The sequence below is a fragment of the Physeter macrocephalus genome, unplaced genomic scaffold, assembly GCF_002837175.3.
Source record: "Physeter macrocephalus isolate SW-GA unplaced genomic scaffold, ASM283717v5 random_338, whole genome shotgun sequence".
Taxonomy (NCBI): domain Eukaryota; kingdom Metazoa; phylum Chordata; class Mammalia; order Artiodactyla; family Physeteridae; genus Physeter; species Physeter macrocephalus.
Window position 1 is genome coordinate 16539 of NW_021145639.1, and position 26231 is coordinate 42769.

General features: G+C 56.1%; 3 protein-coding genes and 1 long non-coding RNA gene across 5 annotated transcripts in view; 1 reads left to right on the forward strand and 3 right to left on the reverse strand.

Moving 5' to 3' along the window:
- The window catches only part of SSC5D (scavenger receptor cysteine rich family member with 5 domains), a 16748-nt gene extending 15822 nt beyond the window's left edge, over positions 1 to 926 (forward strand). The window contains exon 7 of the mRNA XM_055082911.1: positions 15 to 926. Coding sequence (XP_054938886.1) covers positions 15 to 844 — 830 coding nt within the window. The 3' untranslated portion in view covers positions 845 to 926. The remainder of the gene's footprint in view (positions 1 to 14) is intronic.
- Positions 927 to 8444: 7518 nt separating this feature from the next.
- SBK2 (SH3 domain binding kinase family member 2) lies at positions 8445 to 14162 on the reverse strand. Of its 2 annotated transcripts, none has more exons than XM_007103270.3 (4): positions 14109 to 14162; positions 13004 to 13258; positions 10724 to 10926; positions 8445 to 10374 (listed from the first exon to the last, which is right to left on the reverse strand). In XM_007103270.3, the coding sequence occupies exons 2-4, from the start codon at positions 13254 to 13256 to the stop codon at positions 9784 to 9786; spliced, it is 1047 nt and encodes a 348-aa protein (XP_007103332.1). In that variant the 5' UTR covers positions 13257 to 13258; positions 14109 to 14162; the 3' UTR covers positions 8445 to 9783. The 2 variants fall into 2 exon arrangements, with proteins under 2 accessions (XP_007103332.1, XP_028341056.1); XM_028485255.2 differs by lacking the exon at positions 14109 to 14162 and adding an exon at positions 13409 to 13509.
- A 606-nt stretch (positions 14163 to 14768) lies between these two features.
- Positions 14769 to 20019, reverse strand: SBK3 (SH3 domain binding kinase family member 3). Its single transcript, XM_007103231.4, has 4 exons — positions 19569 to 20019; positions 18877 to 19027; positions 18146 to 18348; positions 14769 to 16926 (listed from the first exon to the last, which is right to left on the reverse strand). Exons 1-4 carry the CDS (start codon positions 19731 to 19733, stop codon positions 16243 to 16245), a joined length of 1203 nt encoding a protein of 400 aa, XP_007103293.2. The 5' UTR covers positions 19734 to 20019; the 3' UTR covers positions 14769 to 16242.
- A 1582-nt stretch (positions 20020 to 21601) lies between these two features.
- Positions 21602 to 24086, reverse strand: LOC114485032 (uncharacterized). The gene is made up of 3 exons (XR_003678470.2): positions 23946 to 24086; positions 23271 to 23531; positions 21602 to 22280 (listed from the first exon to the last, which is right to left on the reverse strand). It is a non-coding gene; the product is annotated as an uncharacterized lncRNA (long non-coding RNA).
- Positions 24087 to 26231: the final 2145 nt, after the last annotated feature.

A 26231-nucleotide genomic window follows, 5' to 3' on the forward strand; every position in this document is an offset into this window, starting at 1 on the left:
TCACCCCACCACAGCCCCTCCTCCCATCACCAGCGCTCAACCCATCACAACCCCTTACCCTGCCACGACCCCTCACCCCACCACCACTGCTTACCCCACCATGACTCCTCACCCCACCTCAACCCCTGTGGTCACTGCCAAGTCCCTTCTAACTTCCTTGGGAACAGAACTTCCCTTTCCCTCTTCAGCACCAACAGTCAAGCCCAGCCCACACCCCCGGTTGACCTTCACGGGGGCCCCTCACCCCTCCACATCCCAGATGTGGAGCCTAGAGTCCTCTCCAGCAACAGAGTCCAGCCCCTGCAGGCCCTCTCCAGCCCCCAGCATAGACACCCTGTCCACTGAGAACTTCAAACCACCCACAAGCCAGAGCCCCAAAGAAACCTCTCCACCTACCCAGACTCCACACTCAGCCTCTGACCCCACTGTGACCCCTGACCTCCACCTGTCCCCTATGGCCCCCCCCTTGGATCAACCTCCCCCTGACCGCCTCACCCTAGGGCCAACTCCTGGTCAGAGCCCAGGCCCCCTTGGCCCATGTGAAGCCCCAGTGCCACCTGTAAGGGTCATGGCTTGTGATCCGCCTGCCCTGGTTGAGCTGGTGGCCGCTGTGAGGGATGTGGCTAGCCAGCTACGGAGGGTGACACAGGCCCTGGAGCGGGACCGGCAGGAGCGCCAAGCCCTGGGACTGGGGTTGACCCAGCTGGTGGAGGCTGCCCAGGGTCTGGGGCAGCTGGGTGAGGTTGTAAAGAGACTGGCAGAGGTGGCCTGGCCCCCCAGCACACCTACACCAACCACTACTACCCCAGAGGAGGAAGAGAGGCCTCTGCGGGGAGATGTGTGACCTTATCTGGGGTCTGAGGGACTTAAGATGCTCCCAAACCAAAAGGGGAAAACCAAAGTATCTAATTAAAAACAAAATGTGAATGATGTTTCTGGGGGACTAGAGGAGGTGGAATCACAAGATTGATCTGTTTGTGAATATGACAGGCACCATGTGAGGTGGCGAGGATGGTGATAGAGGTGATGGGTATGACAGTGATTTTGATGGTGAAGATGAGAATGGTGATAGTGATGGTGAGGATGAAAGTGATGATGGTGACGATGGTCATGAAGATCGTGGTGGTGACGAAGGTGACCATGACGGTGACGATGGTCACGAAGATCATGGTGGTGGTGACGAAGGTGACCATGATGGTGACGATGGTCATGATCATGGTGGTGGTGACGAAGGTGACCATGATGGTGACGATGGTCACGAAGATCATGGTGGTGGTGACGAAGGTGACCATGATGGTGACGATGGTCACGAAGATCATGGTGATGCCTATCCTGATGATAATGATCGTGATGGAGATGATGATGGTGGTGACGATGGTGGTGATGATGGTCATGAAGATCATGGTAACGACTCGTAGTGATGGTGATGATGATGATGGTGATGAAGATGATCAGGGTGATGATGGCAGTGATGATCATGACGGCAGTGATAATGGCCATGATGAAGCCCCGCGAGGGCAGAAATCTTTGTCTTGTTCACAGATGTATGCCCAGCTCCTAGAACAGAGCCTGACACTGAGTGTACCCTCCATTAGTATTTTTTGAATGACGAGTGCATAATAATAATAACTAGTGTTCACTGGGCACCTCCTATGGGTCAGGCTCTGTTTTGAGGGCTTTGCGTGCATGACGTCATTTTACCTTCATGAACACCCACTGAGGGGGTACTTTACCACAGCTCAGCAGGGAGAGGGTGAACTTTGGAGCCTAGATGCCTGAGTTTGAGCCCTTGAGGGCATGATCCTGAGCCAGTTACTTAACTTCTTGGTCTGAGTTTCCCCATCTCTAAAAGGGAAAATAGTAATAGTATGCACCTCAGGGGCCGCTGTGATGATTAACTGATAGATTAATACCTATGTGAGAGTGCTTAGCACAGGGCCTGGCTCTTGATAAGTGCTCAGTATGTGATAGGTATTATTGTATTTATCCCCATTTTACAGATCAGGGCACTGAGGCACAGAGACATTTGGTTGTGTACCCCAGGTCACTCAGGGAGCATGTAGTAGAGTCATGATCGGTACCCAGGCCTGTCTGACCCAGGGCCCTTGCTCAGAAGGTATTACGTACCCAAATCAGGTTATCCTGGATTCAAGGCTATGTCCTGGCTCTGGGACTCTAGCAGTTAATTTCCTTTCTCCAGCCTCAGTTTTTCCACCTGTACAATGGGGATAGTGGTCGTGCCTGCCTCCTGGGGTGGCTGTGAGGATTAGATGAGCTAGTGCAGGTGAGGACAGAGCTTAGCACACGTGCTCAGTTAACAAGAGTGACCATGACGGCTCCTAACCGTGCTTGTCTGTGCCGGACACGATGTGGACTCTTAATACACTACATCCCACCCTCACTATAGCCCTTGGAAGGAGGAACTTGACCCCTGTTTCAGAAAGGGCATTGAGGCTCAGAGAGGGCAAGCCCCTTGCCTCCGTCCACAGAGAAGAGCTGCGGGGACTCAGGATAACACACTGCAAATTCCTCTGCGTCAGACTTGGCCTGGGGTTCCAGGTTAGGCTTCCCCGATGGCCCCCAGCTGAGTGTCCTTAGGTGGGCCCCCTCCTCTCTCAGCCTCAGCTTGTAAACTGGGGGCTGTCTTGGAAGACCCCCCAACTTGTATTCTGGCTCCTGCAGCCTCAGGCAGGGAACCGTTCCCTCCTCCCCACCTCTCCCCAGACTGGAGCCTGGCTCAGAGGTCCTGGAAGGTCATGGAGCTGCTGCCCCCGCAGTCCTGCAAAGGCCAGCAGGGTCCAGTTACTTGCTGGGGGCGGGGAAGGGTATTGTCCGAGGGTCTTGATAGATGAACTGTCTGCCCCTGCCAGCAGATGAAGGAACACACTGAGAATCCTGTTGCCCGGGTCTCATTAAGCCCTAAGACTTAAATAACTGCTGACTAGTAACCTGGGGAGGGCCTCTGCATACATTCCCCTTGCTGTCCCGGCTAGTCGGGGCTTCCAGGATGGCACCCCAACTTGGAAGTAAGAGGTCCCCTTTTTCGTTCCCAGGTGGGAGCAGGTGCACCCCTACCCCAGGTCACCCCAGAGGGCCCCACTGGGGGTTCAGGCTCCTGGCGCCCCTCTGCAAGCCAGGGCTGGGGGAGCTACTGGGCACTCGGGCCCGAGGTCCCTCCACCCTCTGCCACCTCCTGCCAGCCCTAAAGTAGCGGGTGCTTAATTATCCGGTCACTCTATCCCTGCTTGGCCAGGCAGCTAAGCCCAAACATCTGGCCCCGCGGCCCATGGCCAGGATAGGAGGCCAGCCCCCACCTACTGCTGGCCCTGACCCTGGACACCTCCCACAGGACATCTGAGCCTGGTCCTGTGCCTGCCAGCTTGCAACAAGCCCAAAACAGTAGCTGCAGAGGCCTAGCAAGCTTGATGCAGAGAAAACATCTGACAAAATGAACACCCATTCATGGCTTACAAACAGGCCCACACACGCCCTCTTCGCAAAGTAGGGGTAGAGGGAACATCCTTAATCAGACAAAGGGTGGAAAGGGAGGCACAGGTCTGTCATTTCCCACAGGCGATACGACTGACCACATAGAAAACCACAAAGCATCAAGCGGACAAATGTTTAGCGTTAATGAGAGTTTGGCTGGGATGTGGGATCAATACTCTAAAATCGTGTTCTCACAATTCCTTGCACCTCAAAGTGTGACCCATGGACCAGAAGCGTCGGCCGTCCCTGGAGCTGGTTAGAAAGGCAGAATTTCGGGTGCCACCCAGACCCACCGGATCAGAGTCTGCGTTTTAACAAGGTCAGGGGTTAGGGGGTGCAGGGTGGGGTGGTGGTGATGTGTGGGTGCTGCCCAAGTCATTTGCATGTCTGTACTTGAGCAGAACTAAAAATGAACTAATGCACAGAACAGTGTCTCTGAGGCCCTACAAGGCTGGCGCCCTTCTGGGTCCCAGGTACATGCTTTCCTGCAAGGAGGGTGAGGGTTGACTGCAGCCCCGCAGCTTTAACGTTCTGGGGCCGGTAGTCGATCTGTGCGCGTTGTGATTTTTTCATTTTTGGGGTTTTTTTTGGCCACACTGTGTGGTATGTGGGACCTAGTACCCTAACCAGGGATCAAACCCCGGGCCCCCTGCATTGGAACCACTGGACCACCAGGGAAGTCCTGTGCATCATGATTTTTGATTTTGTGTTTGCAGTGGATGATTCTGTGTTTTGAGGTCGATGGGACAAGGAAGCATTCTCTGGGCGCTGGGAGCGGGGATTCATGCAAAGCCCCACTTCCCCTATAGGTTCTGGTGGCCAGACCCCTGGCTGTCCAGCCTCAGGCAGGCTCCACGACCTCCTAGCCCTTGAGGGTCTGCCAGTGATTATCCTGGTGCCCAGGGAGCATGATATTCAGTAGCAAAGGTGGGGGACAGGGAGGGGAAAAGCTTTTTTTTTTAAAACAAGAAACCTGGGCTTCCCTGGTGGCGCAGTGGTTGAGAGTCCGCCTGCCGATGCAGGGGACGTGGGTTCGTGCCCAGGTCCGGGAAGATCCCACATGCTGCGGAGCGGCTGGGCCCGTGAGCCACGGTCACTGAGCAGTGAGAGGCTCGCGTACCGCAAAAAATAAAAATAAATAAATTAAAACAAGAAACCCCGCGTTTTCTTTTTTAAAATATTTATTTATTTATTTATTTATTTGGCTGCGCTGGGTCTAAGATCCCGGCACGCGGGACCTTCATTGCAGCATGTGGACTCTTGGTTGCGGCATGAGGGATCTAGTTCCCTGACCAGGGATCGAACCCGGGCCCCCTGCATTGGGAGCACGGAGTCTTAGCCACCGGACCACCAGGGAAGTCCCACGTTTTCATTTTGTACTGGACACCCACAAATTTTGTTAACTGGTCCTGCTCGTATACTTGGGGTTCCCCAGCTGGGGTGTAGCCAGAACTTCCTTGGTGATCACGGGCCCAGGTACACTTTATGGGGTGGGGGGCGAGTGGGGAGTCAAGACCAAAGGCTTTGGAATCAGATTCTGCCACCTTTTGACTTTAGGGTCTTTGGAAAGTAGGGGCCTCGACAGTCTCGTCTGTAAAATGGAGAGAGACGTGAACGGGTCCTGTGTGATGAGTGGGTCCTGAATTCAGCGCTATTAGAAAAAGGGAAGGATTTTTCCTTTTTCATTTTCTTTTTAATGTGAACTCAGAGGCTCAGAGAAGGAAAGGAGTCTAATCAAGTTCACAGCATGAGAACCTTGGAAATGCCTATTTTGGTTTTTTTCTTTCAAGCAGCCTCATTGAGATGAAATTTACATGCCAATTTCACCCTTCTAAAAATTTTATTGAAATATGGTTGATTTGCAGTGTGTTAATTTCAGGTGTACAGCAAAGTGATTCAGTTATACATACATCTATTCTTTCTTTTTTTTTTTTTTTTGTGGTATGCGGGCCTCCCTCTGTTGCGGCCTCTCCCGTTGCGGAGCACAGGCTCCGGACGCGCAGGCCCAGCGGCCATGGCTCACGGGCCCAGCCGCTCCGTGGCATGTGGGATCCTCCCGGACCGGGGCGCGAACCCGGTTCCCCTGCATCGGCAGGCGGACGCGCAACCACTGCGCCACCAGGGAGGCCCCATCTATTCTTTCTTAGAATATATATGTATATACTTTTTTTAGATTCTTTTCCATTATAGGTTGTTACAAGATACTGAGTATAGTTCACTGTGCTATACAGTAGGACCTTGTTGGTTATCTATTTTATATAGAGTGGTGTGTATATTTTAACCCCAAACTCCTAACTTATCCCTCCCTCCCCCTTTCCCCTTTGGTAATCGTAAGTTTGTTTTCTAAGTCTGAGTGTATTTCTGTTTCGTAAATAAGTTCATTTGATCATTTTTTTAGATTCCACGTATGTGATATCATATGATATTTGTTTTTCTCTGACTTCACTTAGTATGATAATCTCTAGGTCCATCCAAAATTCACTCTTTTTAGATGTACAATTCAATGACTTTTAATATATTCAGAGAATTGTGCAACATTTAGCACAATCTAATTTTAGAGCTTTTCCACCACCATCCCCAGCCCTAAAAAGAAAGCCTGTACCCATGAGCAGTCAGTCACTCCCCATTTCCCCTGGCAATCACTAATCTTTCTTCCTCTGTGGATACACAGAATCCTACAGTAGGTCATCTTCTGTGACTGGCTCTGTGTTTTTTTTGTTTTATAAATTTATTTATTTATTTATTGTGGCTGCGTTGGGTCTTTGTTGCTGTGCGCGTGGGCTTTCTCTTGTTGTGGTGAGCAGGGGCTACTCCTCGTTGCAGTGTGCGGGCTTCTTGTTGCAGTGGCTTCTCTTGTTGCAGAGCACGGGCTCCAGGTGCATGGGCCCCAGTAGTTGCAGCACGTGGGCTCAGTAGCTGTGGCTCACGGGCTCCAGAGCGCAGGCTCAGTAGTTGTGGCGCACGGGCCCAGTTGCTCCATGGCATGTGGGATCCTCCCGGACTAGGGCTCGAACCCGTGTCCCCTGCATTGGCAGGCGGACTCCCAACCACTGCGCCACCAGGGAAGCCCTGGCTCTGTGTTTTTGAGGTTCATCCATGATGTAGCATGTGTCAGTGCTTCCTTCCTTTTTATGGCTGAGTAATACTCCACTGGATGGATAGACCACATTTCTTTTTTTTTTTTCTGCACCACGCAGCTTATGAAATCTTAGTTCCCCAACCAGGGATTGAACCTGGGCCCTCAGCAGTGAAAGCGTGGAGTCCTAACCGCTGGACCGCCAGGGAATTCCCTAGACCACATTTCTTTTATCCCTTTGTTAGTGGCTTGACATTTGGGTTGTTTCCACTCTCGCTATTGTGAGCAATGTTGCCGTGAACATTTGTGTGGAGGCATGTTTTTATTTCTCATGGGCATTTACCTAGGAGCAGAATTGCTGGGCCATATCGTAGCTCCATAGTTAATTAACATTTTGAGGAACTGCCAGGTGGTCTTCCAAAGCAACTGCCCCATCTTTTACATTCCACCAGCCCCATAGGAGGGCTCCAACTTCTCCACCTCCTCGCCAGCACATGTTACTGTCTGTCTTTCCACAAGGGTCTTTCCAGGGCCTTGCCTGGGTCCGAAAGCTTTTCGACCTTCCTTTCCATGTAGGTGTCCCAACTCGCATCTCCTCCAAGGGAGGGGTGGCCACCTCAGCAACACACACCCACATACTCACACTCATCCTTACTCTGTCACACTCACACCCACGCTCACACACATGTGCTCAGGCCCCCAGTCCCCTCAAGACCCCTCCCCCAGGTCCTGTTGGCCACAGGACACTCCTACAGTTTAAGAGCATGGACCTTGGGACTTCCCCGGCGGTCCAGCAGTTAAGACTCTGCACTTCCGATGCAGGGGGCGCAGGTTCGATCCCTGGTCGGGGAACGAAGATCCCACATGCCGTACAGCGCGGCCAAGAAAATAAATAAATACATAGATAAGAGCATGGACCTTGGACAGTTGAAGAGCTGGCCTGGATTTGAACCCTGCCTCTGCCCAGCCTTCTGTGTGACCTCAGGCAGCCACCTCGGCTGCTCTGGACCACCTGCGTCCACCCCTGAAGTGGGGAGGATCTAAGGGACCCCTTCCAGCGTGTTCAGGACGTGCCACCTGCTGGGAGCTGCTTGAGGGGTGAGTAAAGTATTACGATTAGTATTATGTGTCTTGTAATTAAGCAGCGCTAAATTAGCACCACCCCCACCCACTGCTGTCTCTTCCTCCAGCCCTCCTGCGGGGGGGCCCATCGCTGGGTCATTATCACCTCCCAGTTAATCCCCAGCTGATGCCACCAATTAGCACCCTCTGTGCCCCCCCCTCCAGACCCTGCTCCTCTCCACTCCCCCGCCCCTCAGCCCCACCCCAGCCCCCAGCCACCTCCAGCTTTTCTGGGACACATTCTTGGCCTAATTGCTCGGGTTATTTCCGACTCACGGGTGAGGCGGCAGGAGGTCCTGCTCATGCTTCCCCTACCGCACCCCCCCGTCGTATTCTCCTCCTACTCCAGGAAGCTCACCTGGATTGCCCGGGACAGGGGCCCATGTCCCCAGGTCTCTGGACTGAACTTAGATAGAAAGGATCCTTGGGGTCACTCCACACAGGCTGCCTCCACCACACCCCTCCCCTCCAGGCAACACCTTGGTGGCCACAGCAGGGGCCCTGGTGGGTGCAGGGCCAGGGAGAGGGTGACACACGATCCAGCCCTGAGTTGTAGCCATCCTCTAGGCAGGCGGCCAAGGAGGGCACAGAGAGGAAAAGAGAGTGTTTGCAAACAGGGCGGCTGCCAAGAAGGGGCCAGGGTGATGGGTGGCGGGGGCGGGTGGGTGTGAAGGAGAGGAGGGCCCAGCTGGTGACTGGCAGCCGCGACTGTGACTTGTCTTCCCCCTGCTACACACACACACACACACACACACACACACACACACACACACACACACACACACCCCATGCAGGCCCAGGCCTCACAGACACGCAAACAGCTGACTGCACACGGTGAGATGCACGCAGACTTCCCTTCTCTCCCCTCACCCCGGCAGTCACACGATCACATGAGCGCACGGGGGCTCAGATGCTTGTAGACACATAAAACCCACGCGCTCACGTCACCTGCATAGGGTGAGACGCACTCATGTCTCTCTCTCTCTCTCTCACACACAAACACACACCATTATTTACACACACACGTGGGCTCAGACACTCATGGACACACAAATACCCAGAAATACACGCTCAAGTTCCTACCCACCTGCGGACAGCTGGACCCTTTCCAGCTCTGGTGGCGAACCCCTCTCCTTCTCACACGCATGTGTGCAGAGTGGGTGCAGACAGTGCTGACACCCTCACTCCCAGGCACACCACAAACGCACACGCGGAGCCAGCGCCTCGCAGGAGCACCCGGTGGGACCACTGTCTGCCATTCTTTCTGCCTCTGTCTGTCTCTCCCTTTCTCTGTCTCTGCCTCTCCTCCACAACACGCTCTCCGGGGCACACGGGCACGCACACGCCGGCCTTCTCTTTCCCACACTGCCAGACCAACAGCATCACGGGGACCTAAGTGCCAGATGGACTTTATTTGCAGAGAGCGGTTGGGGTGACCGAGAAGACAAAGCATATCATCCAGAGGGCGTGGGCCCAGCACGTGGGGAGGAAGAGGGCGCTAGGCCGGGAGCGGACCCAGCAAGACAGAAAAGACAAGGGCAGGGAGACAGGCATACGCGGGGGGAGGCCGTGCAAAACCAGGCGGGTCCGTTTACTGAATCAGCATCTGTGGACCACCTACACGGGGCAGATCACCCCTTCTACGTGGCATCCATCAGAGAGCAGGACAGGCTGAGATCCTGGGCCCCCGGGAGCCCACATTCCAGCCGGACACACAGAATAACCACTACGAATAAATAAATTGTGCGGCTGGAAGGGAGGGAGTGTCACGGAGGAAAGGGGAGAGGAGCGAGAGGAGGGGGCTGGGCGTGCGGGCTGGGGGGCGGCCTGGCTGAGGCAGCTGGGCAGGAGGTGCGGGAAAGCCAAGGCCCGGGGGAGGTGGGGCAGGTGTGGGCAGACACGGGGTGCCCTCGGAGACCCCCTCCCCCCGGCGTGGGAGATAAGGACAGAGAGGGGAAGATCGGGAGACAGAGACCAACAGACAGCAGAGCGGCCAGCCGCCACCCACGGACGCGGAGGAGACCTCAGGATGGGGGCCGGGGTCGCCCTCCGCAGCCTCCCCAGGCCGGGCTGGGCCCGGGCTGGCCCCGCGCTTCTCACTCTGGGTCCCCCTTGTCCCCCTGGGGCACCTCCTCAGCCTCCCCGTCCCGCTGCCTCCAGGGCCGCCCCAGGTAGTCCCGGATGGAGCTCACGGGGCTCCTCCTTCGGGGGTGAGGGTCCAGCAGCCCCCACAGGAGAGCGTCCGCCGCGGGCGTCAGGCCCAGCCAGGGCTGAGGACGGGCCTGAGGCTGGCCTGAGGCCTGCCAGGTGACGTAGTCCGCATAGAAGGGGTCGGCCTCCACCAGGGGCTGGTCCCAGGGGAAGTAGCCCGTGAGAAGGCAGAAGAGCAGGACGCCCAGCGCCCAGGCGTCCAGGGCGGGCTGGATGGGCAGGCCCTCGGGGAGGGGCGGGGGGCCACAGAGCTCCGGGGCCGTGTAGGGTATGGGCGGCCCCACCAGGCGCAGCAGGGTCCCGCGGGGCCGCGTGTGGCCGAAGTCGGTCAGCTTGACCCACCGGCAGGCTGGGTCGCACACCAGCACGTTCTCCGGCTTGAGGTCCCGGTACACCAGGCCGCGGGAGTGGATGTGCTCCAGGGCCGAGGCCAGCTGGGCCGCACAGCGCTGGGCTGCCGGCTGCAGGAGGCCCACCTGTGGGCGGCAGGTGTCAGGGCCCACCACCCTGCCCGCCAGCCAGGAGGGAACGGGGCCGTCGCGCTTGTCCTCGGCCGCGGGGAGCAGGCCCAGGGGGTGGAGGACCCCAACGGGGGTGGCTCTGGTGAGGCCTGGCGTGAGCCCCGTGGGGCCTGGCGGACCTCAGTAGGGTGCAGTGTTGGTTCCGTGGCGGCCGTGAACTCCTTAGGGGCCTCACAAGACCTGAGGAGCCGGTGGGGCCTCTGCAGGGCTACCCGAGTCACGATGCAGTGAGTGTGCTTCCTGAGGCCCAGGTTGGGTAGGGGCGTCCACGTGGGACCCCCCGAGCCACGGGGGGCTGACCCACCTTGGGCTGGATGAAGGCGATGAGGTCCCCATGCAGGACGGCCTCGGTCAGGAAGCTGTAGGAGGCGACCGACTCCACACCGATGCCGTAGGCCGCCACGATGGCCGAGTGCGCGCCCAGGGAGAGGCCCACGCAGAACTCATACAGGAAGCCTCGGAGGGTGGTGGAGGCCTTCGGGAGCTGCTTCAGGGCCAAGGTAGTGCCTGGCGGAGCAGGGACAGAGGCGAGAGGTGCACGAGCCTAGCGCCGGCCCTGCCGGCCCTCAGCCTGGACTCTCCGCCATATGCCGCCCTCACCTCCTCCACGGCCTGGCCCCTGCCAAGCCTGCCTAAAACAGCATGGCCACTGAAACAACACCAGTGGTAATGGTAATAATAATAATGACGATAATAGTATTTAGTGAGTTGTTACTCTGCTGCCTTGGAGCAGGTAGAACGGTACCACGAAAACCGAACTCAGAACCTCGGATGACTTTATTGGGCCCCTCGTTCCAGCAAACCCATGCCAAAAAGCCACGTTTGAGGCAACCGGGGAAAAGATACCCTGAACTGGGTATTAGACCCCACTAAGGAATTGTTGTGAATTTTGCCACACGTGGAAACAACTTCCTAGGATGTAAGCTCCCAGGAGGCAGAAACTCTGGTTTCTTCAATTTTTTTTTTTTTCTTTTCCATTACGGTCCTTAAAAAACTGAAAATAGAGTTATCATATGATCCTGCAATCCTACTCCTGGGCATATATCTGGCAAAGACTCCATTCAGACATGCACCCCAATGTTCATAGCTGAACTATTTACAGGAGCCAGGACATGGACGCAACCTAAATGCCCGCTGACAGATGGATGCATAAACACAGAATGGAATATTCCTGAAGCCATAAAAAAGAATAGAATCGTGCCATGCACAGCAACATGGAGGGACCTAGAGATTGTCATAGTGAGTGAGGTAAGTCAGACAGAGAACGACAAATAGCATACGGTTTCTTCAATTTTTGAGTCACCAGCTGCCAGGGCCCAACCTTGCCCAAGAGGCTGTGTGTGATGGGGGAGGGTCACGGCCTTACCTAAAAGGCTAACCGTTCCCCTCCCCCTCCCCAGCTGGGTGCAGCAGTGCCTCTTCTGTTTATCGACAATGCCCGGAATTCCCACCGTCAAGCACAAGCTGCCTTCGCTTTTGAGGACCTGGATGAGGCCCCCTTACAAACCCTCTGTTCCCCATTATCACCTCCAAGTTCTGTGATGACCCAGGTCTGCATCTTTTTGCATCTTTCTCTGTTATGGGCTGAGTTGTGTCCCTCCCCCGCCCCACTCCCCACTGCGAAATTCGTATGTTAAAGTTCTCACCCTGCAGTATCACAGAATATGACTGTGCTTGGCTGCGCCACACAGCTTGGCTTGCGGGATCTTAGTACCCCATCCAGGGATTGAACCCGGGCCCGCGGCAGTGAAAGCGCAGAATCCTAACCCCTGGACCGCCAGGGAATTCCCTGGAGAGAGGGTCTTGAAAGAGGTAAAATGAGATCATTGGGGTGGTCCTTAGTCCAGTATGACTGGTGTCCTAATAAGAAGAGGAAATTTGGACACAGACATGCACACAGGGGAGACGGTGAGAGGACACAGGGAGAAGGCGGACATCTGCAAGCCGAGGAGAGAGGCCTCAGGAGAAACCAACGGTGCTGGCACCTTGATCTCGGACTCCTGCCTCCAGAACTGTGAGTCTCCCTAGTCTGTGGCACTTTGTGATGACAATCATGGGAAACTAACACACCCTCTCCCCGTTCGTGCTGGGAGCTCCCTGAAGGCCGGGCTGGCTCAGACTCCTCCTTGGGGGCCCAGCAGGCCCCTGGACAAGGCTGAGCCCTCCAGTCTCCTTGGAAGGTGACGACCAGATTGGGGTCGGGGAGCGCTTATTGCACAACCACCGCGTGCTGGCCTTGCTAAGTGCCTGGCACACAGCGTGGCTCTGCGTCACTCCCACGATGACCACTAAGCTGGCCACGTGTGAGGGCCACGAGAGGGGGCTCTGTCTTCCTCCGCATTGTCCCCAGCAACTAGAGCTACCGACATGTCCTCAGAGAATCACAGTTCTTTCAGAGAAGGAAGCATCACCCACGTTTTCAGAGGAGGAGGCTGAGGTTCAGAGAGGGTAGGGGAGTTACTAAGAACACACAGCCTGGAAGGGGCAGCAGGACCTGACTGAGGTTTACAGACTCCCCAGCCTTGGCTAGCTTCTGCCTGGGCCCACACCACTGCCCCCCGCCCCTGTCCCCAGGCCCTTGTACCTTTCTGACGGTGGGTGACCAGCAGGACCCGGCCAAAGCGGCCCTGGCCCAGGGGACGCACATGCTGGTAGAGCTCGTCCACCTCGGCCTGGACCAGGGTCTGGGCGCTCAGTGCCATCATGTCCTCCAGCGCCAGGGCCGCTTCCTGGCCCTGCCGCAGCTCCTCTGCCGTGAGGCCCCCCAGGTCCTGCCCAGCACCGTTCTCCATAGCCCCCATCTCCCCCTGTTTCTCCTCTGATGGCTTCCCAGGCATCTCTGCAAGGGCAGAAGAGAGGGTGACCAGGACTTAGGTCCTGCCAGACCGGGGGCCAAGAGAGGAGGGGCCGGGGGCCCGGACCCCTGGGTCTGAGGGAGGAGGGGCTGGGGGCCTGGACCCCTGGGTCTGAGGGGGGAGGGGCCGGGGACCTGGATTCCGGGGTCTGAGGAGGAGGGTGGAAGCTGATGGGCTCAGGCCATCGTGACTCATTTTCCCTTCTTATTAGAGGCGTCTTGGGAGTGGGGAGACCAGTCGAGGGGCGGGGTGAGGTCAAGCCTGAGGCCACGGATGCCCTCACCCCACCCCCACATCCCTGCGCCACCTGATGGCCTGAGGATGAAAGCTGAACCAGATAACTCGAGACACCCCCCACCTGTTTCCAGAGCAAACAGACTTGGGCCCTGGGGGCGGATAAGCAGCCCCAGCCTCCTGAGAGCAAACAGGCGCTCTCTGCCCCCAGGGCCTGTGGAGGGCGGGTGGCTCACACCAGGGCCTGGGGGCCGCCTGGGTCCTGGGTGGGAGCAAGTACTCGTGAAGGATCACCAAGCCCCAAAGTGGTCTGGGGTCCAACTCAACAGCCCCGGCCCCTCCCCCCGCAGACCCAGGGGTCCAGACACCCAGCTGACCCCTCTGCCAGGACCTTCTATAGCTCTCACACCTTGGGACCGCCCCCCCCCAGACTCTGTGTCCCTGACACTCAACCACTCTACAGTCTCAAGGTCTGTAATTAGCCCCTGATCCCGCAAAGAACCCAGGACTCTGACCACCTGCACAGCTTCGCTCTCAGGCCCACCTCAGGCGGCCTGACCCTTGCCTCCTCCTGACCCGGCTCCAACCTCCGGACCTCACCTTCTCCAAGGCTTGCCCGACCCTTCGGCTGCCCGCTGTGGTCAGTGCCCAGCACTCAGAGCCCAGGCCAGCAGAGCCCTGCCCTGCAGCAAGACCCCGCCCCCACCTAGGGGGTCGTAGCCCCGCCCCAGGCCTCGCCCCTTGAACCTCAGGGGGAGAGCGACATCGTGCGTTGTCTCCCAGAACTGGCTCTGGCCAGGCAGATGTCCCAGCCCGGGAAGTCAGTCCTCCCTCTTCAGACCGGACCCCAGCCCCTCCTCCCTCGGACCCAGGGGTCCGGGCCCCCAGCCCCTCCTCCCTCAGATCCAGGGGTCCTGGTCCCCTGTAGAGGATGAAATCATTTCTCCAGCTTGCCCCTGCCTTGACGCCAGCCAGCTGCCCCATCAGTGCCCCACTGACAGGTCCAACACAAGTGTTTGGTAAGGGGCGTCCGGGGGAGGAGACATGGGGTCCTGTGTGGGGAAAGGATGAGACAACAAGATTCCAGAACGATGCAGTGAGAAATGACCTCAGACTCGGCGCAGAGGGGGAGCAGGTGGTGCAGCAACTGGGAAGTGAAGGCCCTGAGGGGAGGGGAAGAAGGGAGGGGAGTCCCAGTTATGAGTCTGCAGACTTCAAAGTTGTTGGGGGGGGGCAGGCAGGGACTCCCAGGGCTGAAGGAGGAGGCAGCGGCGGCATCCTGGAGGGTTGCACCCACCCCCTCAGGTTTAGAGCAAGATGATCAATGTGAACTCACTTGATTCTTTTTAAATTTACTTTTTATTTCAGAATCATTTTTAGATGTACAGGACAGCTGCCTTGAGCTCCCATGTCGCCTCACCTAGCTCCCTGCCGGCTGAATCCCTCACCCAGCCATCGGTGCGTTTGTCCAGATGAAGACAGTAACAGTCAAACGCTAGACGCTTCTCATGCCCACCAACAACCTTTACCTGCCCCGGGGTCCAATCCAGGGCACCCCGCTGTATGGAGCGACCTCACGTTTTTAAATCGAGAAAGCACGTAGGACAGGTTCCCCAGAAAGAAGCAGGTCCCCACGAGTGTGCTGGGTGCGGGGGGTGCGGCCTCGGATCCACGCAGTCCCTGCCCTGCAGGCGGGAAGGCTTCACAAGTCAGCGGTCTGTGTGCGGGGATGGGGGTGGCACCAGGCCGGCCCGGGTGAACGCAAGATCCCTGCAAACCAGCCGTGGCCCTCAGCGTGGACGGGACCAGCACACGCCACGGTGCTCGTGCTCTCAGGGAGCTGGCGCGAGAGGCTCGCCATGTGAGAGCGGAACCCGAAAGGATGTCAGGTGAACAAGGCCAAGTCCATCCTGGGCAGCCTGCGAGGGCAGATGGAAAAGGTGGCGGCGCAGATCGCTGGGCTACAAGTTTCGGAGGAGCCGGAGAGGCCCCCGGGGCGGGGTCTACTCTCTGGAGGCCTGGAGTTGGGAAGAAGGCATTCTCGGGGGAGAACACAGGGTTTCCAAACGTCTGCAGGCAAGAGAGGGTGTGTGTGTGCCTGTCTGTGTGTCGATTTAGGTCCAGAAAGGATGAGTGCCTCCCTTAATGTCCCCCAGAGCCCAGGGAAGTGGGAGGGATGGAAGGCAAGGTTTCCATGGTGTTGGATATGGAAAGCCGAGATTTGGTGCCAAGGCCAGCAGGAGTCACCTAAGGTCTTAAAGGAGAGGAGTGACCACATCACAGGTCCATAAGCACCCAACATGTCCCCACCGTGCAGAAATGCACCTACAGAGAAACAGCACCTTCCTTCAAGAAGACACGTTCAGGACAGAAGGGAGAGGAAGGGTCCTTGAGGGAGGAGGGGTCTGGACCCCTGGGTCTGAGGGAGGAGGGGCTGGAGGCCTGGACCCCTGGGTCTGAGGGGGGAGGGGCTGGAGGCCTGGACCCCTGGGTCTGAGGGAGGAGGGGCTGGGGGCCTGGATCCTGGGTCTGAGGGAGGAGTCACTGGGGGTTCCGGACTCCCGGGTCCTCAGTCGGGAGGGGAATTGTGCATACAAGTCCAGCCTTCAGTTGGAGAGAAGCAATGTGTTCCATCTCCGTCCTCCGGGAGCAGCTGTCTCTCCATCCAGGTGGCCACGGGGGCTGGGGGAGGGCCCTTTGGCCCGAGCCCCGGGCGCCTGTCCCAGGCACCTGGTCAGGCCCCCCCATCTGTCCCCACCCTCCCAGCGTCTTTGTCATCACCCTCCTCCTCCTCTGACCACTCTTCCAGGCTTGCTCCCCCCTCCTCCTCCTCCCCATCTTCACTGGACAGACTCCCCAAGCCCCCAGGTCTCTCTTTGTTCTCCTTTAACCCCCAATCATCCCCCAGGAAGTCCAGGACAGCCAGTGGGGGGCTCCTAGTCTCGTGATCCAGGTCCAGAAGCCCCTGGAGCAGTGCCAGAGCCGGGGACGCAAACTGGTCCCACGGCGGCGGTGGTTGAAGTGGCTGGGGCCTGGTGGTCATCCAGCCAGCAAAGGCCTCGAAGTCAGGGTCAGGGGCTAGCGCCACGCCCCAAGGGAAGCAGGCGATGGCCGCACAGAAGAGAAGCACCCCCAGCCCCCAGGAGTCCATTGCTGGTCGCAGGGGCAGGGTATCCGGGGGCAGCAGGAGGCAGAGCTCGGGGGGCGCTGAGGGCAGTGGCCCTGGCGGAGCAGAGGTTGGACTGCCCTCAGGCCGGGTCAGACCCAGGTCACCCAGGGCCACGCGGCTGCAGACAGGGTCGAAGACCAGCACGTTGTCTGGCTTGACGTCCGCGTGGACCAGCCCCCGGCCATGGAGGAAGTCCAGGGCTCCAGCTAGCTGGGCCACCACCCGCTTCACCTGCAGCTCTGGGAGGCCCTGGGGTCAAAGAGAGAGGATGAAGGTCGGGCTGCCTTGGTTCCTTCTTTATGTTGCTTCTTGGGGTTCAAGAATCCAAATCCCCGGACCAGTGGCTACCTCTGGTGTCCCCAGAACATCCCCCCAGCAGCTTCTCCAGATCATCCTCAACCACAAGCTGCCCCCACATCTGTACCCCTGTAGACCAACTCCCAGATGTTTTCCTCACTGGAACCCCGCATCTAACCAGGACTTCTTTAACGTCCATCAAACTTTGTCCTAACGCTCAAGCCCACTCCTTGTATTTCTTATCTCCTCTGAACTGACCACCAGGATCTCCAATGAAAACCCAAGTCCCACACTTAATCTTAGTCCCGTACTAATTTAGGTCCCATCTCTGACTCAGACCCGGTTCTAAAGTCCCACAGTTTATTTCATCGGTCGATTGATAGATCGATCCATCCAGCTAGCCAGGCAGCAAGACAGCAATCCATCCATCAAACCAGTCATCCATCCAGCGGTCTATACAGCAGGGTTTCCACGCAATACCCATTCCACCAGCTAGTCAGCAATTCAGTAATTTGTCCAGTTATTTAATAGCCAACATCCATCCACCAATCCTTCCACCCATCCATCCATCCTACTCTTTCCCTCCTTCTCTTCCTCCCCTCCTTTTTTCCTTCTGTTTATCCCCAACCCTATTTCAAACCCAGAGTCTATTCCTAAAGATGGCCCCACCCTAACTTCAAACTCAAGTACCCCCAGAATATCATGGATCCGGTCCTGACCTGGTCTTTCCAGAGAGAGCTTCATTACAGCCCTTCTCCAACTCAATCTACGTACACACCCTCAACCGCCTCTGCTTCACGCTGCAGCCCCATCCATGCTCTTCTCCACACCCGTGACCAATCGATAATCAACCCCAGAATCAACCCATCCAACTCCACCCACACCCACTCCCAGTGCCAAAGCCAATTAAAATCCCATATCTCTGTCTCCATCCCTTCCGCCTCATGAGACCTGACCCATCCTTAACCCCAATCACAGCTCCCTGCCCTGGATGGACCAGGGTTGGGGTTAGTCATGGAACTGCACTGAGAATTAGAAATAAGGAGGTGCTTTGGGGGCTTAGGGCGGAGTTAAGATTTGGGGGTCAGGGTTGGAGACAGGATTGGGGGAGGGACAAAGTCAGACCTGGGATAAGCAGTCCTAACCTCTGTCCCTTGCCTGCCTGCCTCACCCGTTCCTGCAGCATCCCGCTGAGATCCCCACAGGGCGCGTACTCCTGGGCGAAGGCGAAGTGTCGGGGGCTCTCCAGGGGTCCTGCCAGGGTCTGGAGCAGGCCTGGATGTGATGAGACACAGCGGCCCACGCAGAACTCTCTCAGGAAGGTGGTTCTCAGGACCGAGTCCCGAGGTAGGAGCTTCAGAGCCACAGCCGGACCTGCTGGGGAGGTGGGGGCAGGAGGGAGCTCAGGGCGCTCTGATCTTGCTGTGGGGCCTTAGGCAAGCCACTCAACCTCTCTGAGCCTCAGACGTCTTACGCATAAAACAAGAGGGGCAGGGCATAGCGTCTGACCTCTCTGTGCCTCGAGTTTCCCCATCTGTGAAGTGGGGGTTGCAGGGGACCTTCCCTGAGGACTCTTTCTGCTCTGCCTCAGATTGCTGTGTGGTCTTGCACAACTGCCTTGCCCTCTCTGAACCTCAGTTTCCTCTCGCATAGAGTAGGGGACGCGGCGACTTGAATTTCAGTCCAAGTTGTGCTCCCGCCTTGCTGTGTGACCTCAGGCAAGTCTCTCACCCTCTCTGGGTGAGTTCCATTTTTTGGAAGACCACAGAGCTCTTTACTTTCTGGAGCCCCATCGAGAAGGGTCCTCATCAGCTCTCCGCAAGGCTGCTCCCTGTCTCAGTGGTTTCAGAGGGGGAAACCTGGGGGACATCAAGGACCGCGCCCTTTGCTGGCCAAACTCACCCCCTTGGCGAGGCCGGGCAAGGAGCACGTGGCCGTAGGAGCCGGAGCCAAGCTTTCGGATGAGGTGATACTGGACACGCAGATTCCTCACTGGGGTCACCCTGGTGGCCGTCAGCTCCACGAGCCTCTGGAGGGCCGTGGCTGTGTCCTCCTGCAGGAGAGGGACAGAGGTGGGGAGGGGGTGAGTCTGGGGCCCACCTAGAGCAGCAGGGGGGCCTGGAGGCCCAGCCCAGGGCTGAGGTGGGGGGTTGGTCCCCAGACAGGAGAATGAGTCACGGTGACTCACCCGCCCTCAGGCCACCTGTTTTTGTGTCCTGGCGGGGTTATGGGTGATCGTCTCAGCGACCCTACCCGCTGGCTGCCGTCTGTGGGGGCCACCAAAATCCCCAGCCCCACCGGGGGCCTCCTCAGCCCACACCCCCCCTGACTCCACCCCTCTCTTTCTCCATCCTCCTCTCTTCCTGGGTTTCCTGTTCTTTGTTTCTGAGCACATTTCCCCTGGGGGGTCTTGGCCTTGCTGTGCGTCCTCGGGTTTACGTCCTTCTGGGTCTCTGATGTTTCTCTGTTTCCCTGTCTCTTCCGTTTCTCTCTGTGTGTCTCTCTGTGTCTGGCCCCTGGCCCTCTCCATCTCCTGCATCTCTCTCTGTCTCTCTCTGTCTCTGTCTCTCCCTCCCTTGTCTCCTGTCTCTCACCTCCGGGTCCCCATCCTCCTGGTTCTCGGGGTCCCTGAGCTCCATCTCAGGGTGACCTGGTGTCAGCTGGCCCTCGGGCAAGCGCCCCTGGTCTGGGCTCCCCAAAAGCAGCACGCCCACCGAGCTCCACTGCACCCCTGAGCAGAGCCAAGGCCTGGAGCTCATCGGAAGGGTCTGCCTCCGTGCCCCTCTGCGTCCGAGCCCAGAGACTTCCCTGCCTGTCTGGTCCCCTCTCTCCACACCTCCCTGTCTCTGTCTTGCCCTTGTTCTAGCTCCCGGGCCTCGGGGTGGGTCTCCCCGCCTGTCTGTTGGTCCCCGGCACCCCGCTCCTGTCCCCACGCCCTTCCCACTGTGGCCGCTGTCTGTCTGTCTGTCTTTCAGGATGTCCGCACTCTGTCCCCCACTCTGGCCTGCTCTCCCCAGTGTCTCTCCGTCTCTCTCCCGTCTTTGTTTCTGACTCTCTCCAAGCCTTTTGTCCCTCCCTTTCTCTGGGCCCGGGACAGGGGTGTGTGTGACAGCCCAGAGACATCCTGTCACCCCCCCACCCCTCCCTCCCCCTTCCAAACTTAGACCAGCTTGGACTCTGGGCTCTGGTCCCAGGACAGAGGGGACAAAACATATTATGAACCCCCAGGGGCTGGGCCTGAGGGCAGCGGAGAAAGGGGAGCCCAGCCCCTTCATACACCTCACCTGGGATGGGAGACCCAGGGATCTGTGCATCCACCTGCCTCCGTGGGCCTCTGGGGACCAGGGAGACCACTCCCAAAGCCCCCTCATACCAAGAGTCCCCGCCCCCAGCCCTCCCCCGTCAGACCCGGGAGCTCTTAATAGCCGAGAGAGGCTCTGGGGAAAAGGCTTCTTTCATGTACTCAGCAAGGCTCTGAGCCCAGCTCTGCGCTGGGGCCTTTATACTGCATCCTCTCAGCCACCCAAAAGGGTGGGGATTTATCCCCAGTTTACAGAGCAGGAAACTGAGGTTCTGAGTGGCAATCGGCTTACATGGGGTCAGAGGGGAGGAGGTGTGGGGTGACCCGGGACAGGCCTGTGTGACTCAGCCAGGACGCCTGCCCCATCAGGTTTCAACTACTACTACGACCTGCTATTAATAAAGACGCAGCTAGAAAGGTCTCTGGGCCTCTGGAAGGATCCCCAGGAAACTGGCTTTTGTGTTGGCCCTGGGAACCTGGGCAGGGCTGGAGGGGGTGGGGGGGGGGTGCAGTGCCGAGGCAGAACTTCCTTTGTTCTTTGACTTTTCGAGGTTTGTGGAAAGTTGCAAGCACAGAACAGTGGAAAAGGAAAGCCACGGGGAACACCCTCCACTCCATTGACCAGACTTCACAAACGTTACTTTTTGCCATACTCTCTTTCTCTCTTTTCTTTTGTGGGGATGGAGTATTTTAAAGTAAATTGCAGCCTAGGAAATCATCTGGGGCAAAATGATACAATGCCTGGGGTTTGGTTTCAAATACTCCCGCGGATAAAAAACACGGCCCAAGTGAGGGAGGGGATCTTGAGCCAGCAGCACGTGTTGCGGAGCACAAGGAGGTTCCTTTACTCTTTACTTTTGGTTCTGCTAGAAATTTTCCCTCATAAAATGCTAAAAGTGACTAAATAAACTACAGACGTCATGACAAATTCTGCCCCAATGCTCAGGTTTATGTTTCCCTCAAAGGAAGGAAAATTTCCAGCTCAACTGCAAAACTTTTATCAATCACATCGAACAGCACTAACGGTAATTCCTTTTTTTAGTTGTGGCGCGTGGGCTCAGTAGTTGTGGCGCGCGGGCTCTAGAGCGCGGGCTCAGCAGTTGTGGCGCACGGGCCCAGCTGCCCCACGGCATGTGGGATCTTCCCGGACCAGGGCTCGAACCCATGTCCTCTGCATTGGCAGGTGGATTCTTAACCACTGCGCCACCAGGGAAGCCCCGGTAATTCCTTAAAATAAGCTAATACTCAGTCTGTATTCTTCTTCCCCCAATTTTCTGTTGCTGCTTTCGTTGAGTCAGTAATCAATGTCAGCATGTGACTTTGGAGGAACTTTTTTTTTTAATTTTGAAGTATAGTTGGCTTACAATATTGTGTTAGTTTCAGGTATACAGCATAGTGATTCTTTTTTTTAAAAAAAAAATTATTTATTTATTTATTTTTGGCTGCATTGGGTCTTCGTTGCTGCACGCGGGCTTTCTCTAGTTGCAGCGAGCGGGGGCTGCTCTTCGTTGCGGTGCGCGGGCTTCTCATTGCGGTGGCTTCTCTTGTTGCGGAGCTCGGGCTCTAGGTGCGCGGGCTTCGGTAGTTGTGGCATGTGGGCTCAGTAGTTGTGGCTCGCAAGCTCCAGAGCGCCGGCTCAGTAGTTGTGGCGCACGGGCTTAGCTGCTCCGCGGCATGTGGGATCTTCCCGGACCAGGGCTCGAACCCGTGTCCCCTGCATCGGCAGGCGGATTCTTAACCACTGCGCCACCAGGGAAGCCCCTGGAGGAAGTTTTGATCACTTTGCCTTTCGTATTATTTGAATTTCCCCCACAGCATGTTACCTATTCAAAACTAAAATTAAATAATGCAATGATGACCCTTCATTCAATGCTTATAAGGTGTCAGGCCCTGGCTCTTTATTTTTTAACTTTTTAAAATTCATTCAAGACCTTGTGGAGTCCTCCCGACAAGGCTTGGACGAGTAGGACGATGGTTTCCAGTTTACTGCTGGGGAAACTGAGCCCTGGAGAAACAGAGGCATTGGTCAGCAGCCAGAGAGACGCAGAGCCAGGATTCGCGAGGGTCCGGGGACCCCAGGCTGCCCTCTACCACGCCCCCACCCCACTCAGGCTGGAGCTGAGTCCCTCCCCTGGGGAGCTGCAGGGCCTGCGGGACAGCTGCTGGGCTGGAGCCGAAAGGTCAGGCTGCAGAGCTGGCCACCTGGGTCCCCCAGCGGGAGGGTGAGAGGGGCCGCTGCAGGCCTCTGGCCCTCCCCAGCCCCCCCGGAGGCTCACTGATGATCCGGGGAGCTTTACACCTCCCCATTTAGCCACACTGCCGCGTGGGGTCACCCAGAGCGCCCGGGAGAGGCAGGTGTGATGGTGCGGTGGGGGAGGCCCAGCCCAGGCTCCAGGGTGCACACGCCCCTGTTAAAGCTGGGCTGGGCCTCCTGCCTCCCCACGCCCCCGCGTCTGCCGCTCTCCAGCTCCCAAGGACTCCTCCTGTGACCGTCTCCTGCCTCTGTCCCCCTGGCCAAATGTCCAGCTGCCTCCGTGCCTCAGTTTCCTCCTCATGAAATGGGAGCAATTGCTGGTCGTACCCAGAGCGTTATTGTCAAAGAAACATTTAAAGTTTGTAACACATTATACGCTGACAATACGTAATGATTGTACCTGATACAATCACCAAAGCAGTATACATGATCTTATATATAATTATATATACTATGGACTATCATATATATGATGTCTGGTATATATCTTATATATTATTTATATACTTTATATATATTTTTCCAAATAAAATATTTACTGAAAGATCACATCAAGAATTAACTGCACTTCAAATGTGCAGTTGGGGACTTCCCGGGCGGCCCAGTGGTTAGGACTCGGCACTTTCACTGCCGAGGGCCCAGGGTTCAATCCCTGGTCGGGGAACTAGGATCCCACAGGCCACATGGCACGCCCCCCACCCCCCCCAAAAAAGAAAAAATGTTGTGCAGTTGATTACTCACCTGCCCACCCCCATATCCTTGGGCCAAAAAGAAGAGATAAAAAGAAAAAGAAAAAAAAAAAGCCTGTAACATTAAATTGATGTGTCTTGTCCGGAAAGAATAAGATTACAAACTAGTAGGGCAAATCTTGGCCATTAGCAGTTATCGGGGTGCGTCATGAAGGCTGGGCTGCCCTCCCCTTTATGTTCACGAGAATCATGCTGTTTTCTCTCTGTGGCACCCGGGCAGGGGGCTTTGTTCCTTCAGACGCTGAATAAATAACTGTTAAACAAAATAATGGATGAAAACACTAGACGTAGCACCTAGAACAGAGCGATTGCTTAGTGATATCATGGCTCTCAACAAATACGCTGATGGCAGTTACAACAGGCCAGATACTGTGCTGGGGGCTTTATTCACCCGTGCAGGAATCTCACCATCTACCTGTCAGAGTGGCTCTAGTGTTTTTCAAGGCACATGCAGGCCACGTATGACCCCTCGCTGTCTGTCTGTCTGACCAGGTCAACACAGCAGTACAAACCCTTGCTATGGCTCCTCGTGCAAAAGAATATTTCAGGCACACACACACACACACAGAATATCCCAGATAACCATAATAAGCACCTCCATGTCCACCACTGTCCAGCTGAAGAAATGTAACTTTTCAAATATAACTGGAACCCTCTGTGTACTTACCCTTCTCCAAATGCTTCCCTTCCCTCCCAGAAGTAACCACCATCCTTCAGGAGGTGGTCGTGGTTTTTCATGTTTACAAAAAAATACTTTTGCTACACATGTATGAATCTGTAACTGCCACAGAGTATCGCCTTGCCTGTTTTTAAATGCTGTATAAATAGCATCACGTCTCTGACCTTCCAGAGCTTGCTTTTGTCCTCACCAGCTCACCCCTGTTTGTGAGTTTCATCCGTGTTGTTACACGGAGCTCAGGCTCTTTCTTTTGCAAAGATGTTGAATAGTCTAGTGTCTGGACATATTGTGTTTTATGGATGCATTCTTCTGAGCATGGACATTTCATTTTTCTCCACTGTCGTGCTCTCACAAGCAGGGGTGCAAAGAATATTCTTATACGTGTTGCCTTGGGCCGAGTGGTACACTTCATGGGGCCCTGGCCTCAAAGTGGAATTCCTGGGTCGAAAGAACTATGCGCAGCTAAATTCTTAGATATTGCCACGTAGCTCTCCAAGGTGGCTGTATCTGACATCGCCTTTTTAGTTTTAGTTTTGAGTCCACAGGTCTCTTGGAGAGTCTGAAGAAAGCTACAGAGACTTGCACTGTCTGATAGGAAAGCCACTCGCGGTGTGGGGCTCTTTGACACTTGAAACGTGGCTTGTCCAAACTGAGATGTACTGTGAGTACAAAATAGACCCCGGATTTCAAAGACTTAGCACGAAAAAGAGAATGTAAACTACCCGTTGATGATATTTATATTAGTTACATGATGACATGATAATGTTTTGGGTATACAGTCGAGCTCATCATTGGCGGATTCCATATTTGAAAATGTGCCTACCCACGGAAAAGGCTCCTGTGACGCCCGAATCTAGAGCCCAGCGCTTTCGCGGGCGCGCGCAGAGAAGCCAGCAACGAGAGTCTCTGACACGTGTTCCCAGCTGAGGTTGAACAAACTTGCATCCTGTAAACGAGTGTCCTTTTTGCAGCATTGCGCTATCTATCTCTTGGTGATTTTACACTTTCAAACGCCTCCCCAAACATCAAGCCCGAGTGCTGTCTAGTGTCCTAAGCGTAAGAGGGCTGGGATGGGGCTTATGGAGAAAATGCGCTTTAGATAAGCTTCCTTTGCGCGTGAGTTACAACACTGTTGGCTGTGCGTTTAACGCCAGTGAGTCAACAATAGGCATTAGACGAGGTGCCTTGAAGCAGAGATACACATAAAACAAGGTTATGTATAAATCAGTTAACAACAACAACAGCAAAATTGTGACCAAAGTCTGGTAGGCAACTAAGCCCGTATTCCCGCCCGGGACAGTGGCTCCGGGTCAATTTTTCAGTGTTCACCACGCCCTTATAGACCATCACTACCGTGAATGAGGAGAATAAACTATATCGAGCGATGCCAATAAAAAGAATATACTGTATTGAGTGAACCAAAACAAATGATCAAAATTACTTTCCGCTTGTTTCTCTTTCGCTTTTGTAAAAACGGAAACACAGGATTTAGCAGACGGCATCCAGGTTTACAGTCCCTGCCAGATCTCTCTAGAAATCTAGAGACAGTGGGCTCAGAATCAGGGCATTCTCCATGTCCACTGGGCTGCAGGCCAAGGGCCTGGCTGCATCCTCTCCCGTGTGGACCATCACCCCGGCTTCCTGCCCGACTCCAGTCTCTCCCCCTAGAGTGAGCCCCCATCACCCCCGCCCCCCCCAGGCATCTTCCCGACACGCAGAGATATCCTTTGTCCCTCAGCTTCTCCGTAGCATCCCCCTGCTCCTTGTCCGTTGCCTTTGGGAAGGAACCCAAGCTCCCCAGCCTGGCCTCTGAGCTCTCCCGCAGCTGGCGCCAGCCCCATCTTATCTGCTGCCCCGCCCCATCTCACCTAACACCCCAGTCACAAGGAAGGACTCCCAGCTCCTGGGGGCACCCTGGATTCTCTCTCCCTCTCCTTGGGAAACGTGCATATAGGGTGAGGAGGTTGACGGATGGCCGCGAAGGCCGCGTGTCATGACTTCATAAATCCCGCGTGCTTAGCGATAATTATAGCTAGTACTTCCTGAACTCTGTGTATTACCAGCCCCTGTGCTAATCCTTGCTGCAGCGGGGAGCGGTAGGTCCTATTATTAGCTCCGTTCTATAGTTGAGGAAAGGGAGGCTTGGCGAGAGTCAGTCTCCTGCCCGGTGTCCCGCTGGGGGTCAACAGCAGGGTCGGGACTCACGCGGGGACACTTGGGCTCCACGCTTCACACTCCGGGCCGCTCTTCTGCGGGCCAGGGATGCTGACCGTT

Coding starts and splice junctions, on each gene's coding strand:
- SBK3 (XM_007103231.4), bottom strand. CDS start 19,733: ATGAGCTCCAGGCCTTGGCTCTGCTCAGGGGTGCAGTGGAGCTCGGTG. Junction 19,028..19,568: donor AGGAGGATGGGGACCCGGAG/GTGAGAGACAGG, acceptor CCTCTCCTGCAG/GAGGACACAGCCACGGCCCT. Junction 16,927..18,145: donor GCGGGATGCTGCAGGAACGG/GTGAGGCAGGCA, acceptor CTTTGACCCCAG/GGCCTCCCAGAGCTGCAGGT.
- SBK2 (XM_028485255.2), bottom strand. CDS start 13,469: ATGAGTCACGATGGCCTGAGCCCATCAGCTTCCACCCTCCTCCTCAGA. Junction 10,927..13,003: donor GGTCACCCACCGTCAGAAAG/GTACAAGGGCCT, acceptor CTGCTCCGCCAG/GCACTACCTTGGCCCTGAAG. Junction 10,375..10,723: donor TCGCCTTCATCCAGCCCAAG/GTGGGTCAGCCC, acceptor TGCCGCCCACAG/GTGGGCCTCCTGCAGCCGGC.